At 42.1% G+C, this 19,747-nt stretch overlaps 1 protein-coding gene across 16 annotated transcripts in view; it reads left to right on the forward strand.

Annotated features, from left to right (window-relative positions):
• Positions 1-1,659: 1,659 nt before the first annotated feature.
• The window catches only part of RAP1GDS1 (Rap1 GTPase-GDP dissociation stimulator 1), a 105,584-nt gene continuing 87,496 nt past the window's right edge, over positions 1,660-19,747 (forward strand). For 4 of the 16 annotated variants that reach the window (XM_068941600.1, XM_068941589.1, XM_068941601.1 and 1 more), the window contains exon 1: positions 1,660-1,982. Coding sequence is in view for 12 of the 16 variants with exons in the window: in XM_068941589.1 (XP_068797690.1) it covers positions 1,979-1,982 (4 nt within the window). In the remaining 4 variants the exon portion in view is untranslated. The remainder of the gene's footprint in view (positions 1,983-19,747) is intronic. The other 12 variants (XM_068941599.1, XM_068941595.1, XM_068941593.1 and 9 more) reach the window with 9 other exon arrangements.

Genomic DNA, 19,747 nt, shown 5'->3' on the forward strand with positions numbered 1-19,747 from the left:
TCTAGCTTTCAACATCAGCTGATCATGTAATTACGTATGTGCAGTGTAAAGCTACACATAATGGGACAGCAGCTAACCCTGCTGAAGTCAACCACAAAATTTTGCTGATGTCAAACGGAAAGATGTCGCGAATCATAAGGCTACACCAATGCAAATGGACAAACCCAAGCACATTTTGTCTGAACTCCACAGAGGGCTGATGAATTATTCTTTGCTTAGTATATAATACTGTCCTTTTATAGGCAAAAAAGCTCCTGGGATCTCTTCCCAAGAGGAAACCCCTGGAAGCTGCTGGTGAGACTGACTGTTGCTGGTGAGACTGACTGTTGCTGGTGCTCCTGCAGCTGCAGTGGGGGACAATTCATCCTAAACTTCTTTTTGTCTCACTTACCTGAATTGTCTCTGGCCTATCCATTTCTATAATGCAAGCGAGACCATCCACTGTACCCATTGGTGCTACTCTGTCTAACCATACTTTAGTTATTCAGGTAAAGCTACAGATACACGAATGTGGAAAGAGCTGGAAAAAGCAAAAATGCTACAGAATCTATTCAAATTGTATAGAAAAATGGCTCCCAGCAAAAGCTACATAACGAGAAGACCTTAAGAGCAAATAGCCTCTTATCGTTTGCTGTTATAGAGTATCCCACGGCAGGAAGGAAGGACGAACACAGAGATCTGTTTTCCTGTTAAAAACATCTACAGAAAGTAGTTATGTGGGGAAGAAGCCTTTCAGTTTCAGCCCTAAGACTCACAATGTTAATTCAGCAAAGCATAGTTTAAAGCTACAGGAATTTGCCTGGTGCTTCCCTCCACTGGTTCTTTGGCTTACGCAGCTCACCTGAAAACCTGTTTGACATTTCATCCAGTTTAATTCCCCCTTCTTGCAAAAAATTTCTCCTTAAATTAAGCATATTTTCTCAGACTAGCGCTTGAAGCAAAGGCACGGCATACACGCTAACGCCTTGCTTTCTGCTTTCGATCCTCCCATCTCACTAGACGTGTCGCACATTTGCCCTAGACCAGCTTGACGCAGGGCAAGGAGCCTCAGCACGGCCTGCGCTTTTGCAGAAACTTCAAACGGATAAGTGCGCACACACACACATACAGAAAACGAGACTCAAACACATCCCCTTCCAGCACCTGTTCCCACAGCGGATAAAGTGACTCCCAACCCTCGCTTTCTCTCAGCAGTGAATAGCCCCGGCCATCAACCAGACCCGTAGCACCCCCTCCTTCGAGGAAATTTAAGACTCACTCCCACCTCCCCACCTTTTTGTGCAACAGCCTCAAAGAAATCGCCTCCCCTTCCCCCCCCAAATCCCTACAACGTGCTCCCGGAGGCCCCGGACAGGTGCCGGGCTGAGCCGCGGGCGCGGACCGCCGCCCACAGGGCAGGTAACAGCGCAGAGACCTCGGGCGAGGGTGGGGGGGGCAGGGAACGCCCCAGGCGCAGCCGTTACCGGCGGCCCAACGGCCACCCCCGCAGCCGTTACCGGCGGCCCAACGGCCGCCTCGCGCCTCCGCCTCGCTAACAAAGGACGCCCGGGCCTCAGCCGAGGCGGGGGGGGGGGGAACCACCCCTCGGCGCCGCCCCGCTCCCTGCCTGCTGCCGCTGGCGGGGCCGCCCCACACCGCCTCCTCCCGCCCTACGTGCCCGCCCCTCCCCGGCGGCGGCGGCGGCGGCGGCGGGCGGCGGCAGGGTGCCGCCGGGCGGGCGGGGTGTCTCCCAGGCGGCCTTGCCCGGATGTGCTACCCTGACTCATAGCGGCGCCGCACGCAGCCTCCGCTCCGCTGCGCTCCCGCCGCCGCCGCTGCTGCCGCGCCCGCCCCGCACCGCTCCGCTCCGCCCCGCGCACACGGCTCCCGCGCCTCCCGCCGCGCCCGCGGAGAGGCGGCAGCAGCGACAGCAGCAGGAGGAAGAGGAGGGGGAGAAGAAGAAGAAGGAGGAGGAGGAGGAGGAGGCCGCGGCGGCACCATGGGTAAGTCACCCGCGTCCCCGCTCGGCGCTGCGCAGCCCCCCCCCCCCCCCTGCCCCCTTCGTCCCCGGCGAGACGCCGGGAGAGGTGACTTCGTGCAACTTCCTCGTCGGCCGCCTTTCCCCGCCTCGGTGCTGCCGGGCCCGGCTCGGCCCGCGGGGCTGGGCTCCGCCGCTGCGCCCAGCCCCGCCGGCCCCGGCAGCGCAAAGTTTGCGCGGCTGCTGCTGCGCTGCGCCCCCGCCGGTGCCGCCCGCCGGCGCAATGTCAGCGTGGTCCCGCCCGGCGCGGCGCGGCTCGCCGCTCGCCTTCCTCTGGCTGGGTTCAAGGGGGGGGGATACGCTCCCTAAGTGTTGAGGAAGGGTCGGGGCAAGGGCTTACATAAGGCCCCCCCAGGACGTTTCCCCAGTTACGGTTGGCCGAATGGAGACGGTTGAGGCCATACAGTTACCGGATCGTTTTCTCGTCCCTCTTCATTGTGAAAGATGTGAGGATCTTCCTCCTTCCGTAGCTTTTGAAGAGAGCGTTACTCACGCCTACAAATGCAGCCATGTTACCTGGGCCTTAATATTGTGAATTAAGTAGTGTCACACTGATCGCTAGTTGGAGGGATCCTCCAACAAACCCCGCGTGAATCTAGGAAGTATAACGTTTGCTTTCCTTTACAAAGCACTCGTTGAATTTCCCTACCTTCTCCCCTCACCGAGCTACACCACCATGAAACCAGGTTTCCCAGAAACATCATGGCTATAGCACAGGTCCCAGAGATGGTACAGAGTGCCCCCCGTGAGCTGCCAAAGCCCCTGCCCGGCCTGCCGGACGTGAGGGTGGGATTTGGGTCGTGGATCCTGCTCGCGGATCTGGAGGGCGAGGAGCTGTGGTTCACAAGCAGGGTAAGGGGGTGGCAGTTCCTGAATTTGGCTCTGGGGTTTGACATCAGCACTTCCTGTGGCCTGAGGTAAATCAGTAGTTTCTTTGCAGATCACATACATCTTTCATCCTTAACTAGAAGTTTCCATGGAAAGAAGCAGTTGCAGTGTCTCAAGTTTTTCTGGTTGTTAAATGGGGATACTTAAGTACTTGTTTACCTCATTTAAAGCTATGGTGTGAGGATTACTGAACTTCGGGGGTATGGTTCGAAATGAAAGCTGCCTGGGTCCCACATGAAGAATAGCTATCACATTTCATCGGAGTCAGGCAGAGCCATGTTGATGTAGTGAAGGTCTCTCTTTTCATGTAGGTTTCATGTAGGAAAAGACACGATCCCAGCATTTAGTTTGAAGATGCATGCAGCCTGTCTTCATTCACACAGTAGGACTACTAATCATTCTAGTCAAAGGCTGGTTGTGGCTAACTCTGTTTTGCCTTCCAAAAATAAAATCTCCAGGGCATCAGCTAAAACCTATTAAAAAAAGAACTGCTGGTGCAGGAGTGCTGCACTCCTTTTTAAATGAGGGTTCGTTTCAGTTGCAGGCAAGTCTGTAGACAGCTTAAGGATCTGCTACAGCTTGCTATGTAAGTAAGACTACTTATAATGATTTTCAGGAGGACTGAAATAATTTTCCTGTAGAGTCTATCAGCACCCATCCATTATTTGACTAGATAGGCTGCCTGTGAACGTGCTACATTCACAGGTTGCTACGGAGCAATGTGTTCTTTTCCCTACTTCTTCAGCACATCGGGGCTTGAACCCACTGTCTTTAATATGAAGGCAAATTCCAAGTAGCTTTTGTTGCTCTGAGGACTGAGTGACAAAGACCGAAATCTTTTTCCCCTAGGCAAGCAATGAATAATGACTTTCCATGTTTAAGGTCTGAGCTCATAAAATCAATACAATAGGTTCCCTCATTCCGCTTCTGGTATTCTTTTTGATAGTGCATTGCATAACCTTTGAAAATCCTCAGATTTAAATTGAATATTTGCAGTGTGTAATTTTTCCTCTTGTATAGCTTGTATATCCTTTCATAAATCATGCTCAACAAACAAGCATTTGTAGCGTGGAGCATAGAAATGTTGTCTCATGATTAAACATACAGACTATTCTATATTTTAGAAGGTTAGTATGGTATTAGTCAATTCATATACTAATGATATAAAATGGGAGCCCAAGCTTGTACATTCTAATTTGTCAAAAGATTTCTGCCATTAAAAATATTTATTATGTTTACTTGGATCTGCGTTATCTTTACTGTGTAGAAATACCTCTCCCGCTGCTCTAGCTCCAACTATTTATTCTTCTGAAGTCATTCTCATGACAGTTTTCTGTTAGCAAACAGTGATTTCTTCTCATTAATCGCGATTCTTCCCCAAATTGTCATTTTTGTCCCTTTTATTTATAGTTTTGTTTAAAGCCATGTCTGAGTAGAGTTTAAACAATGATAAATTTTTGCCTTTGTGAGGCAAGTTGTCTTAAGTACTGCTGGAAGTAGAACACACTGAATACTTGAGATGGCACGTGCACCACCAGTGCTGTACTCTTATAACAACAATTACAGGTTTTTACTTTTCAATTAGTAAGTAACATTTCAGTTTTCGAAGGAATGGCCCCTTCCCCCAGTCAATTGTTTTGCTTTTAACCTCAAAAAACACAACTTGTATACTCTTTTGCAATCACACTGTATCCAGGAAAGTTTTAAAATTTTAGGGCAGTGGCCTGTGGAGGCCCATGACAAGCAAGCTGCAGTTGTTCCACAGATGTAAATGAATACAATAAAAATCAAGAATGTGGTTTGCTGTGATTCCACTCCGCAGTGATCCACTGGACCAAAAAGGTGGAGAACCACCATATATATGCCAAATACTTTTTTTTTTTTTTAAATGGTACACATCAGTTTCTGTCTGAAGTGCAGTATTGCTATAGTCTACATGTGCAGAGTAATGAAAGCTCATGAAAACAGTCTTTCATTTTGGGAGCATGAGTTTTCTTAGCGGAAAATGGAAGGCTGCCTCTGTTCTGATGAAGCTTAATACACGCTTAGATGCTTAGTTGGGCAACAAACTGCAAAAGTAACCTGCTAGTTGCACAACAACACCAAGTAACTTCTTAGGCTCTTCTTATGATACCTAACTGTAATATCTGAATATCACATGGTAAAAAAGTATGTAAGATATACAGGCTGTAATGTCAATGGGCTTGTCCATTTAGCTGTACCACTGTCATCGCTCATCTGATCTATTTCTCATCTGAGACACCAAAGAACAGAGATTTACATTGCCCGCCTCCTCCCAGTATACTCAATTTTCTCTCCTGCTTTCCCTAAAGAATTACAACATGCAAATATGTATCAAGCTTTGGGGTCAGATATAACAAGCCTCTGCCTGTTTACAGGACATTGCTTCACTAAGTAAAGGAAGCAGGATGGCGTTGAGCTTCAGACATGGCTGTGTGCAATTTTGCTTTCAGGAAGAAGAGGATAAGCCTATGTTCCTTTTTATTAAGGTCATTTTTTTTCCTTCTCTTAAAGTTTTTGCCAGAACAACAAGATTTCTTACAACACCAGCATATTCTAACCAGCCAGAAGACACCAGTTTAAGCCAGTGTAAAATTTTGTATTAGCATTTCCCAAAGACAAGACCAATTTCAGCAAAAGTCTTCTCTTTGAAATACGAACACAGAAGCAACTAATTTTAGACTATCTCTCTTTTGTTTCAGTAATGTTCCTGGAAGTGTGCAATTCTATACTTCTGAGGAAGTCAGAGAGGTTGGGTTAGTTCTGACTGTTCTTCCCTGATGAATACTGTTCCTGTGTGCAGGCCACTATTTATGATCTTTTGTTATTATGTAAGACAGAAACCAATCAATTTTGTCTTTAGCTTTAGGTTAAAGGCTTCACTGAAAAGTACATTTCCTGAGAACAAATATGCAGAGGTAGTTTCAGAAGTCAGCAGGGATCATCTGGCTTTCTGTAGAGTCAAAAGTGGAAAGAGAAAGGGCAAAAGAACAAATGAAAGCTTAAGGAAACAAAGCAGTAATAATGGAAATGAGAAGGCTACCCAAACAAGAGATAAGAATGGAAAAGAACAAAAACCCCTTAAGGGAAATGTGTGGAGGGAGAGAAATACCGGCAGCAGAGGAAAGACAGGGTTAAGAAATGAGTGAATTGAACAGTAGGGAATAGAAGAAACAGAAAGAAAGTAGGAGCTATACAGTCCTGCCATTCTACCTCCCAAAAGCTGAAAAATAGCCAGGGTATAAATGTAAATATTAGAGAATAAAAATTAGAGAATATTTCACCTCTCTCTTTGTAGTACATTTTGGCTCCAGTTGACAATCCTTGAGAAGATTCTTTATAACTCTCAGCCCTCCTCAAGTAAAGCTGATCTATTCCCGGAAATTTTGAAAATTTACCTTAATTATTTGTAAACATGTAAAAATAAATATGAGATTAATGTAAACTAAATTTTGTTCAATAAAAGAGAAAATAGTGCCATCGCCATTTGACAGGGTAGAAAGCTGCGGAGTTCCATCCGTGGCTTCCGTCTCTGAGAGTTTGATTGTTTTCCCTTCTTAACTCTGTCCCAGGTGCAGTTCACGTGTTCAGGTGACAAAGGGACATTAAATGGTTACCCAGTTATTTACATAAGAGAGAAATCCACTTACCACTGTTGCCTTGTCCAGCTGGGTCTGTGCGCATGCTGTGTGTTCAGAAAATGAGTATCCCACGGTCTTTATGCTGTTGGAGGCATTATGTTTAAGATTCTAACTAGTTTTCCAAATCAAGATTGATTAGGAATTGCATGTAAACTTCTGGAACTTAAAATGTTGATGTGTGTTCTCCAGCTAATGGACAAATTTGTTATAGAGAGTTTGATCGTTAATTAGACAGGGAACTTTTCCTAGTAGGGAATATTCTGAGTAGCAGCTTTCACAGCATGGACAACCTCCCAGGGCTTGTTTCTATTAGACGTGGTCTAGAAATTTGTTTCTTGTGCCTATAATTTTATATAATGGCAACCCCATGGAATTGGTTTTGGTAGAGTAAAATGATAGGCAGAAGCCACGGACATTTGAATGCTGAAGTCCCATTTAGTCCAAAAAATAGCTGATGTGTTTTAGAATTTACGGGCACTCCAGATATGCCTAATAGAATTTGTAAACTGTGAAACCAAATGGCTTTGGTTCAAGGAGCTTCAAAGCTGTGCGCGCAGCCTGGCGACGTTTGTTCAGTTTGAGAGCTGCGCAGTTATCGTTTAGGGAGCTTTGAAGCTGTGCAGAAACCCCGGTGATCTCATACCATTCTTAAGCTGTAGCTCGAGTAGATTACAAACTCGGCAGACGCCCAAAAGAATCTGTCAAATCTATAAACCAGATAACTGCTGTTCATTCAACTCCAGATAGAGAATGGACGTTAGTGCAAGACATTTAAAGACCTAACAAATACAGCATACCTTAACTGTACCATTTTATGTGTCTACTAGCAAAGCACGTATCTTAGAAATGTCTCTGACTTGAAGCACTTTCAGACACAGCTTCTTTGCAGATCCTGATAAGAAATGTCAGAGAATAAGTGTTTGTGTGTGTGTTTATAGTAATTGGAATTCAAAATATGCATAAATCAAGCCAATATAGATGTCTATAGAAAACTGTGTTAACATTGGCACTTTAAAATATATGAAACGTCTTTTCACACTTTCCATTTCTAGGTTTGACACAAACTTGTTATAAGAACTACATTTACACATTTAAAAATCAGAGAAAATTAAAAATAATCCCCCCCACTTTTGCAGAGGAAGTATTTTAAAAGATCCATTTCCATGTCCCATTTTCCTCATATTTTACAGCTCTTAAGCTTACTGCTTCCTAATCATATATTCTAGGGACATGTAAGGCATAGGTCAATTCTGAGCTTTTATTGAAACACCAAACTATCCCTCATGTTCGTGATATCTTAGTAAAAGTCACAAGAACTTAATCAATTAAGTTGTTCAGGTTTGTCAGTTGGTTCCATCCCTGATATTGCCGGTCTGGCAGGCGCTATCATTTTGAGGAAATATGCAAAGTTTCATGTATTTTTAAAATATTTTTAATTTTTTTTGTTGACATTTCTTACAACTGACTCAGATTTGTCAAGTCATTTCAGTATCTGATTAAATCCAGTCAAGCAGGTGCTTAAATTTACATGGTGAATAGCAGCCTTTCTTCCAGGCTCATCACTTGTGTTCTGCAAATATGCTCGGGAGTAAGGCTGGACAGGGAGGAATATGGAAATGATAAGAGAGAGAGATGGAGACTGAGCAAGGAGACCAAGGTGCATTAAAGAGAGCAGCCATACAGAGTAGCATGTGTGACATGATGAGGGCTGAAGAAAACTTTGGAAAAATATGTCAGAGCTGCCAGTAGTCCTGTGGGGAACAGGCTTGTGTTAGTCAGCCCTGGGGAAGTGACAACTGCATGTCTGCTGGTGGTCTTGAGTTAACGTATCCACTGTTGGCCACCTGTGCTTTTTTGCGTCCTTCCTGATACGCTGATATGGGAGCCTCAGGACACAAGACCAGCAGTTCAGAATCCTATCCTTATCTCATTCTTTATCTTTTAGTAAACATCTATACCTTTAGAATATTCTAGTCCAAAAACACCCCAAATATAACAGAATACTAATCCTTATCCCACCTCGTTTTCTGTACAGTGAAGAAGTGTATAGTTCAAAGACAATACTCTTTCATGCTCACTTTACAATCTCCATTCTACCTCATTTGCTCTCAATTTTATCTAGACTGAAAACTGTACTAGCATATAAAAACTATAAAATTGTATTGTACCTTTAATGAATTAATCCATATTAATTCTGTGACAACATATTTTGTGTCTGGAAGCTAAAAATTCTGCTAGCTGAGCAATTTAGCAAAAATGAAAAAAATCATAAAAATACGAGCATTCACAAACCTTTCTGATCTGTAGGTCAAGTGGAATGTTTTGTTGAGGTCTGCATATTGCTAAGTATGTCCTGCTTTCTGGCAGCTAAGAATTCCTCTTGAGAGCATATCTGAAAAAATTTCTTCTCTTTGATGTTGTACCACTCTCATGACATGACAGTCCAGTGACTTAAATTAATGGGACTATTTTAACTCTTCTAACCTTAGAAGCAACCTTGAGCATATATGTCACCATTACAAGGTTAGTGGCACATTTCTTCTCTTCTATAGTCTTGCTAACTTCATTCGCATGTCTGCGTTTCCTTCTCTTGAAGAGAAATCCCAGGATGCTTTCAATCTACAGCGCCCAGCAGGCATAACTGAATTCAGTACTGATAGATCACTACTAGTGCTACATGAAGGCTTTGGAACATTTCCTTAAATCAATATACTGTTTTACCTCAAGAGTAGGAACAAAGCATTGAAAGAGAAAAGGATTTTAAAACGAAAGCGGGATTGTACACATCTTTCTTTTTCTTCCTGGCCCACAGAAAGTTTCTCTTACCCCTAGCATCTGGAGAAGCTATCTAGTCAGTCTTCTGAGTCAGGTGTGTTTGGCCATAGCGTCATCGCAGCTCTGACCACTTCACCAAGCGATCTTCCAACGTGCGTACTGGAAGTCACTGAATTGCCTCACATTTACTGGAGCTACTGCAGAGGTTCCATCCAGCCTGCCCTTAGAATGAGGGGAAATATGCATGGAGTCCAGGAGTCTGATCACATTATATTCCAGTAACCCCAATAACCAAGTCATGTACAAGATATATAAACAAGCTGTTATAGTCTGTTGCAGTGGCTAAAACAACGATTCTTTTTTGTTATATCATTCAACTAGTCATTGGAGGCTTAGGTTACGTTAGGGCCCTGCTGGGCTAGGTGTTTTACCAACAAGTGATATTCCAACATTTGCCTTTTTTTTGGTCTTTAAGTAACTGGTAGCTATTATTTTCCCTCCTCCTAAGTAACTGGTAGCTATTATTTTCCCTCCTCCCCCTCTTTCCTCTTCCATGCTTATATGTTGAACTGATTTTCGGATAAGGATGTTAATTGTACGAAAAAAAGACAAAAAGAAGTCAAACGGCAGTAAAACACTGATGTGTGTGTGAACATATTCATTGTAAAAATATCTAGCATGATTAAATTAATTTAGAAATCCATTTAATAGGATTTATAGAAATACTTTTGCTCTCATTCTGCAAAACCTGTTGAGCAGTGCCCTTCTTACCTAGATCTCTCCAAAGGCTCCACAGACATGCTGGCTCTAGCTATGTGGAATTAGGCTTGAGCAGGGAAACAGTGGAGGTTGATGGAAAGACATGCCATGGTAAGAGATCACTGGCAGGAACCAAGTAAGTTCAGTCTTTTTGCATTAAACTTTGGCAGTGAGAAATGCCATCACCTATTTACAGTGAGGTAGTTCTTCCGTCCAACCAAAGATACTAGTCAATAGATTTGCATGCAGCAGTGTCCAGAATACACTGTGCACTTCCCAGGCAAAAATCATGCATCCCTTCTTCCTAGCCTGGTGTTACAGTGTCCTGATTTTCTTCTTCTGTATTTTACCTAAGTGTTCTTTCTTACTCCTCCCACTCTCCCATGCCAGTTCTGTTCCTTCAGACTTCTTTCCCCAGCTCCATACTTCATTGCCCAGTTTCTGTAACATTCTTCCTTCCTCCAGTTGTCTGTTCATTCTTTTTCTTCTTTCCTCTCATCTCCCACTCTCTCTACTCTTCTGTTTCTATCTTTATTAATTAAATATCTGACAGCTTCTTCAATCATCTGCCCTTTCCACTGTCTTTGTTAGGGAAAGATTTGAAAAACTGGTGCTCCGCTTTCTAATTCCCAAGAGCTGAAGTTTTTTCATTTATAACCAATCAAGTCATGTTTCAGTTCTGCCTAAGGTCCAAATACAAGAATCAAGAATATGTAAAAGAATGTGTCTTGTAGGAAAGAAAACATACAGAATTGTGCCCTGATCCAGGAGTTGCCATTTATATTGCATTCTTGTGCCCACATAAAGCCCACAATGAGTACCACTGAAGTCACTGATATCCTTTTCTGGTATCAGCTGACCCAGCTCAGTAGAGCTTAGACTGTATTGTTTCGGTAAAATCACGCAAAATGGCATACGTTTCCACTTCCTTTCAAGACTCAGAAATATGGGCTCTCCAGCTTACACAGCGTGGTGGTGGTGGTGGTGGGGGGGAAGTGGCAGACATTGGGCCAATTTTTACCATCAGAAGCACTGTTAAAATGTGCTTATTCCCAGGTATGATACTTGTCAAATGAAGAAAGCTATACCCTATGTTAAAGAAATGATCTGTTGAACTCATTTTTTCTTTAAAATGGATGGAATTATATAGTTCATAGTAATTTGTTTGATCGAAGAAGAAACCAATTTAACATGGAAATCATATTATTAGGACATGATCCTGTAAAAGGAATAGTAAGCACATTGTCATATTATTAATATGCATACAGTGACCTTTGTTCTGTCTTGTAGCAGCATAAGGAAAAAGAAAAATTATATTTTCAGAAATCTGCTTCAGAAAACTACTTTGTGTCCCTTAGATAATGGCTTTTGATGCTTTCTGATAATAGTAAGGTCACATATTCCCAGAAAATGTTAGTAATTCCTCTCTTTGCAATACTGTTACACATGACACGTATTAGAATGCGGACACTTAATGCTCCAAAGGCAAGAATGGTGGAAAGAAAGAAACAAACAAAAAGATTCACTATGCTTTTTTTGGAAGGGCATCCTCATCCCAAAAATGATATGAAGTGTTTCTTTATAAATAGAAACACTGTTTCTGTTTCCTTCTACAAGGAGGGTGATGAGAACAAGGTAGAGTTTAGGACTTCTCAGATTCTCTAGGAGAGGCTGGCAGACTTCTCCTGTGAACACAAAATTTGAGTTCGTTGCATGTATCTGATTCAAAACAGATGGCTGGAGGGAGAAATGGCCTAGATAATACAGCACTTTATGTTAGCAAGGGATGGCCTGTTTTGGTTTTTCTTCTTTAAAAAAACCATATAATTGATATTAAATAAGCCTACTGATAAAAAGCAACAGATGTGGGCTGCTGGATTATTTGTAGCATGCTTTGCTCTTCAAATTCTAAACAGTTTACTGTACTTCAATCATCACAACAAACAAGGTGTCACTGGCAAGCCAACGTACTTCAGCAACTATTTAAACTAAACTGCTTTCCTTTCTAAATTCAGAAATGGTCATCAACTAAACAGCATTTTTGGCTGTACATAAAGAACTTGCTGATTTTTTTTGGCAGGCTGGTTAATAGGCACATTTCACAAAATGACTTAATATCTGGCAGTTTTTTGGAAACACAAACTTTCCTTTTTGACCCTCACAAATAAAGCAAACTGTGTCGCTCCAGTGTATCCCAATGTCGGACACAGATGTGAGGAAATCTGACTCTTCGTGATTAGAGAGAACAGACTTGATGTACTTACCGTGGGTAACAAACGGACAAATAAATTGTCATTTAAAAGATATAGCACCAAGCTTTACCATAAAAAAAATTCTCTTCAAAGTGATTTATAAACATTAATCCATCAAAACATCCTAATGAATTAAATGAGAGAGTGAAAATAGTACTATATTCGACTACAGGAAAAGTGAAGCAGGGAAGTGAAACCAAACTCAAATTTAGCCCCCTCAAAATCCGTTTCTTTGAAAGAGTGAAAGCAACAAGAACAAGGGAATAGACATAATGAACTTCCATATTGTAAAAAGCTGTCTTCCTCTCTACTCCTAGTCTCATGTGAGGTTTACAAGAGGCTGGATTACAGAAGGCTGCTATTGACCTACAGAGAGAGACTAGAAATAAGTGAAAAGTGTTTGCCTAATTTCTTCCTTGAGCTCTGAAACATGAAAAGAAACAAGTAGCCTAACAAATGAAAAGTACACTGTGCTAAAGAGATATTGGTTCGATATGCATAAAAACAATTGCTCCTAAAATGCAGTTTTCTACTGCGGCATTGCATCATTAAGTGACTTGTCAAGCTCCAAAAGGTATCACAGCGACAGCTAGCATGAAAAACAGCATTTTCAGGCTTGGAGTTCTGTGTTCAGACCACAGCTTGTTTAGTGCCTCAAAACATAACTACTGAAACACCCGGAAGCCTTATTTCATGATGTGTATAACACCTTCTTACAGCTAATAGGCTGGGAAGTTCCTAACCAGTTCTTTTAATAGTAATATTTAGAGTTAATAGACTTTTGCAGTTCTATCAGTAAGCAGTTCACAAAAATCACCGTGCGGTACATTTATAATATTCCATTTGTGTCACATGCACTGTCATCTCACAACTTTTGTCGTTTTTTATCCAGAAGCCTCATTTTAATCCTTTTCTTTTTCAGTATAGAAATCATTTATAATCTTTCTGCGTATTTAAATTTTGCTAGAGATTTTTTTCTAGTGGGATAACTGACATACCACTTCTGCCTATCTTCACCTCTGAAGAATTTCCTTTGGTTAATAAATGTCTTTTCATACAGTTTCATACACTGGAAACGTTGTATCATGCTGAAGTTAGAAAGAACAAGCCTCATTCTAGCTTTCTTGTTTGCTTTTACAACTGAAGACTGCAATGAAAGGCAGTCCACCTTTTCTAGTCTTCAGAGTGGTGCTCAGATCCTTCTGGAATGTCAAAGACTTAACACATCCAGATAATTTTCCATCACGCTCAACAACATGCTGTTTCCCAATGACTTAGCTTTCATGATGTTTTACAATCCCACTGCCTCTCTTCTCATATATAGGAATTCAAACGGTACCAAAAAAATACATAAATTGTTGAGTAAACACAAGCTAAGAATAATTTTATACGTACAAGGAAGTCCTCTCATCCTCTCTTATCAGTGTTTGAGGATTTTTCTTCTTGAGCCCAAAACTGCTACAGGTCTTGCAGGACAGAAGGATGCTTACCTGCTTGGGAAGAAAAGGAAAAAAAAAAAATCTGTTACCTAACAGTTAGATAGCAAGACTAAGGAGATCAAGTCTTTTCCCATTTGTACTCTGCTAATTTTTAGTAAGACCAAAAGTAAGACCATTTCTCTCACACAGCAAGTCTTAGGCTTACCTGTAATGGGGGTGTCCTACTTGAAGTCACTGTAATAAACCCCTGAGCAGAATCAATAAAGGTGTTTTGAGCTGAAATTTGAAGATTCATGGAATCGTGGAACAAACACAAAATTGTCATTGGAAGAATTTTGCAGGACTGTTGCTAACACCAGAATCAAGTCAGCTATGACTTTGTCTAGCTACATCTTGAAGCCCTCCATAGTCTTTGTAACTTCCCTTCAGGTAGCTGCACTATTAGGTGGCCCTTTAGCCTCCTCTTTGCCAGACTAAATAAGCCCTACTCCCACAACCACTGCCTGTAGGCCATGTGCTGTAGGTCCCTGCTCATCTTGGTAGCCTTCTCCTAGACCCTTGACCTGGGGCACCCAAAACAAGATACAGAACTTTTGGGACACAGAAATCCTCGCCGAGCATCAAGCAGAGGCTTGATCTGCTGGCCGCACTCCTCTGATATAGCCAGTACACAGTTTGCTTTATTTGTGATGAGAGCACGCTGCTGGCTTGTGTTTAACTTGGCATCCACTGTAACCCCCCTGGGTCTTTTCAGCAGGGCTGCTACTCAGCCAGTCTGTTCCCAGCCTGTACTGATGCTCGGGGTTATTCTGCCCTAGCTGCAGAGCTTGGCACTTCTCCTTGTTGAACTTCATGAGAGTTCTGTTGATCCAGTCCCCAAGTTTCCAAAAGTACCTCTGGATCGAAGCTCTGCTCTTAGGTGTGTCAGCCATTGCCCCAAATTAATTATCGCCTGCCCAAGGTCATACCTTTTCAAACACATTTATACCTTCAGGCTATACTGGTTTCAAATGCAAATTGCATACTTAAAATCTGCAGTTTGACCAACTTGTATAGGGCTATGTAGACTAGAGTGTGTAACAGGTTACTTCATACTAAGTAAAGCAATGATAAGTCCTTCCTATATGTGACTGTGGAAACTCTAGAATAACTCAAAAATTTCTGTATACTTGAACATATGTTTGAGAATATTTCTTAGACTAGCATTTGCAGGTAAACATGAGTTACTGGCAATCATTAATTCAAGTGATTAAAGGATAGCAAACTTTAATTTGTACACGCCCAACAGACAATTCTGCAGAATCACGCTGATGATGAAATATGGATTCTCAGGTGTTCTCTGAATGGGATTTCAGCTTCTCCTGTGCTACATTATGCACTTAGCTGGTGAAGGATGCTCTGAGACTGACTTGTAGGAGCAATTCATTGAACACGGTTGGGTCCAGATCTCCCAGTCATCCTAGTGAGAGCCTTAGTGAGTGCGTCACAGCTCCCGTCATGCCTCTGCGCAGAAATGAATTAAACAGTTATCTCGACTCTGTGTGTTTCTCGGCTCATTGCACACCGGGTGAAAGAACCGTTCTTTGGGACAACACCTTCACACCCAATTTTCATGCTGCTTAAGCAGTGGACAGTACATACCTTGATCTCTCCCTGTCATGGAAGGTGATAGGCCAGAACATGTGCTTAGAAGCTCTCCTGAGTCCCCCAGTTTAGTCATACTGACCGATCTGTCAGCCATGGCCCCTGCCTGACTTAACTGTGAGGGTAAAAGCCCCTATCTAGCTTAGGGGCATTTATCCCAACAAAACTGTGGTTTTACTCTTTTTTTTTTTTGTTAACTTAAGTAATTAATTTTTTATTATCCTGGAGCAAAAGGAAGCTTTACCAAGATAGATGAATCTGCCTTAGCAGCATTATCTGGTAGTCTACCATTATTGTCATGCCCCTACAGCGCTTCTAGTGTAGACCTGACCATAGAACAACTAAAACTTCTGCTCAGCTAGATCAGAGAATAATCCCTTTTCAACACAGCATTTTAAACCTCTAGTGAGAGATAAGTGCACTATTCCAAGGCATTATCACAGTGGACCCTGCTCACAGAGGAGAGGAACCTCAGTATAAAAGGGTGGCAATGCACAACAGTGCATTTCCTAGGAGATTTTTAGATTCTTCAGTGCTAGTAGTTTCAGTTAGTTTCTCTGTTTCTGGGTCTTCACTTATTTTTTCCTTAAGCAGTCCAACTCTGACTATAGATGGAAAGCCCTGACAAAGGTTAGGGGAGTGCTTAGTCAAGGAAAGAGAAGGCCTGACATCTAAATGAGACATAGAAGGAGCTATGCATGTTCTGTTGTCTGCTGAAGTTGCATGGAATTTCACATTACCAGCAGTTACCAAACTAATACTCCTTCTGCCTAACTGCCTACCTAAATGGGTCAGGAGGAAGGGGAAAGATGATTCTCTTAATCTTGTATTTATAGCTTAAAGATTAGCAATTTTCCTGACAAATATTGCTTTAAGGATCAATTGCTGACTGTATTAATTAATATTACCTCAATAACTTTCAGCAGGAGGCTTTTGTGAGTTAATCAATTGGAGAAGAGGGATATTAAGCCTGGTAATGCATGATTTTTTATTCTTATATGCTGCTTCTAGGAGTAAATGGAACATGGCCAGCAACAAAGCTGCACTGATATATGCCTTCTGATGCAGAAGCATCCTGGTCTTTTCCTCTAACTTCATTAAAACCTTAGCATGTCAGCAGTAGTTAAAATTGACAGCAGCTTCTGACATGTGCAAGGTCCACACATTCACTCTGTGAAATGTATCTCTAAGCTTTCCCCTGATAAGGTGAGACAACTTCTGAAGTGTTCTTTTCTCCGCTTTCCCTTCCTTCCACTTTCAAGGGACCAGTTATAATTGAGAAGAAGTTTTAGAAAAACACAACTGACAAACTCAAGTTACTAGGAGAGCTTCTTTCCTCAGCTGTGGTCCCTTTGTCACTGTTCTAGCAGTGGCTGGCCTCTGTGGGAGTTGTATATGCTGACCAGGAGGAATTTCCGTGGCACAAGCACTGTAAACATCTGATGTAGCGAGCCCTGTGCTGCTCCTTCCTAATGCTGGTGCTAGATGCCCACCAGAGGATGGGCTAGGGCACATTGTTGGAGTGTTTCAGACAGACTTATTGACTGTTGCAAAGATTCTTAGCTGTGCTTGGCTCAAGTAGTACATAAATAGCTCCTCAGTGCATTGACTTACGTTAAAGGCAGCGGCAATCCTTGTGATAGGCAGGAGTTGGTCACAAAATCACCTCTACCTCCCAGTCTTGCTGGGCTCTGACTTCTGTTCTCTGCTACTCTGCCTTTTGAAATAGCACAGCATCTCTTGGCCCTAACGGCAGAAGGGCTGGCAGTAGATCAGTAGCTAAGTCCTCCTAAGGGTCTGTCTATATTGGGTAGTTTACTGGCATTGTAGACCAACATCACTGCACAACTGCAGTTGCAGCAATGCAATTCTCTGAGAAAGTCTTTGGAATTGGCATAAAATAAATAACGTGGATATCCTGAAATGCTTACTACAGTTGACGTTTCTCTGCAGACAAGCAGTTAGAGGTGGACTGCATTAGACATATGATGTTCTACGTGTTGGGTGCTGACTCTCAGCGTGCAATTCAGAAACCTGAGCCAGGGGCTTTGGCTCTCTATATAGTGCCTGGACAGTGCAGAAGAGGATTAAAAACAACTACCAAGATCAGCAGGAAGCCCCCCATAATGAATACGCATGCCATTTTCTATTCAGCTCCATTTCTGCTTGAAACCTAGGGCCTGGAATTGTTTCATAAAGGTGGGTGCCTACACCTTTTCTATCAAAGCCAGAACCTGTATTACACCTCCTTTTCAAATGTGAATGGAGGAGGAGGTGTAATTGGGTTATCACTTTCATGTTCTTTGGGATAGGCCGCCTGCCTCAGTAGTCTTAACGGTTCACAGATTTACCCAGAAAACAGAAGAACAGTTCAGTCCTTTTCCCTGCCTGAACTTGAAGCTGTGTCATCAGACAGACAAGAGCCTTGTATTAATAGGGCCAGAAAAAGATGGCAAATATGTGTTTCTAGCCTATTAGTTAAGGCACTTCTTTAAAAATCTGGAGGTGTTTAGTTCCAGCTCTTATTCCTGTGACTGCTCATTTGTTTTATCCAATGACTGCTTAAAATAAAACATAACTCAACAGGGGAGGTGGAGGGTGTTTCAGTCTTCACATGAACAATATCAAAATGTGATTTGAGTATATTTCTGAGAAACTGTGTTTAAACCATTTCAGGCAGAGAACAGGTTTGAATTTAGTGCAAGTATTTTAATGTTTAGGCTAATGTGTATAAAACATATTTACTTTTTTACTGTCTATTTTCTTTGGGACATTGGTGCTTTTCTCCAAGGATTCCTGTGCTGTCTGTATGTATGGGGCATGTTCTAAGAAGTCCTGAGAAGAGTCAGACCCTCAGAGATCCTGATCAGGCTAATATGTGAATTTGGTTATTGAATTGCCTGAAAGGACTGGGATAGTTCTGGATATGGGCTGGAAGCTGGACACCTATGGAACTTTAAAGGAAGAAAGGTTAAATGTATCCAGCATTCAGTGGTAGGTGAATGGGACTGGGGGAGGTAGGCTTCCTAGAGTCATCTGTGGGTGTAAATCTGTTTTTTTTTTTTCTATAGGGCCTGTGACTTAAGGATCAGTTAAGATCTACTGGTTATCAGAGAAATAAATGTTTTTGAGGTTATATAACGGACATTCTTAATTTGGGGTCATAACACCTGCAGCTGTAGCTGGTTGTGACAGAACTTTGCATCCCTTGTGAAACACATCCCAAAGACTTGCTTTCCTCCCCATCTCCTTTTATCTCTGCCCTTCATTCTTGAGGCCTGCAGATTGGACATGGAGCCTTACTCCTTTCAGATTCTGTCAGTATGACTCTTTACTTAGTCTGAGGGATAGTTAAGCAGTGAAAGTAAGGCACTCCTCCACTTCTCTGCAATACACACAGATCCTGCTTGTGGGAGAAAGAAATGACTAGCAATTTAACATAACAAGTGGCCTTTTGCAGAAATCTTTGCTTTGTCTTATAAAAATATCCTTTTTTTTTTTTTAAGTTCCTTTTTTCCATGAGCTTCCTATAGATACATGTGTCTGGGAAGCATTTCACCTGGTTTTAGGGTGTGGCTGCAGAATGGCAGATTGATGGTTTAGCTGTGACTCACAAGTTTTAAGATGTGCAAGGTAGAGAGATTTTTTCTCCCTGATTTACACTGCCAAATTTTCTCTCTCCAAGAATATATTTTCAGTGGATACATATTTGATCTTTTCACTCATGCAAATGTTCATCAAAGCAGTTCTAATACTTGTGGTCCTATAGCATTTGAATTATGATTTACCCAGCTGGGCACACATACTGTGCTGTAATGTGCTGCCTCAGAACATCAGTATCGCGTTTACTGCACTGTCACTGTTGTATAATTTTTACTAAATAAAGCTCATAAATGATGTGCAAAGGTTAATGATCACTTATAACTACAGCAGTCATACAGAATATTAGTGGGTTTTGTGGGAATGTTTTTTTAAAATAGGATTTTACTAAGCATTTTGTGCACCATTTTAATTTTGCCATCTGATTAGAGTGCAGCTTTGTGTCAGTCTTATGTGAAAACTCGGCTGAATCCTTATCGCCTAGAGAGCATCTGAGCTGATCCTATCAGTTCAGTGTTTCTATTGATGCTAGGCATCCTATGCATCCCTAAGTGAGAACAAGTAACTGCATTAATAGATAAATATTTATCACTGGAAGGATTAACCACAGGTATCTACTAATCTTAGTAATACCAACTTTAAGGCAATACAAGATACCTTTAAAAACAAACTCTAGAGTACATTTTGGCCCTAAAAGCTTCTAGACCACTG

The sequence above is a fragment of the Struthio camelus genome, chromosome 4 (assembly GCF_040807025.1).
Source record: "Struthio camelus isolate bStrCam1 chromosome 4, bStrCam1.hap1, whole genome shotgun sequence".
Classification (NCBI taxonomy): Eukaryota; Metazoa; Chordata; class Aves; order Struthioniformes; family Struthionidae; genus Struthio; species Struthio camelus.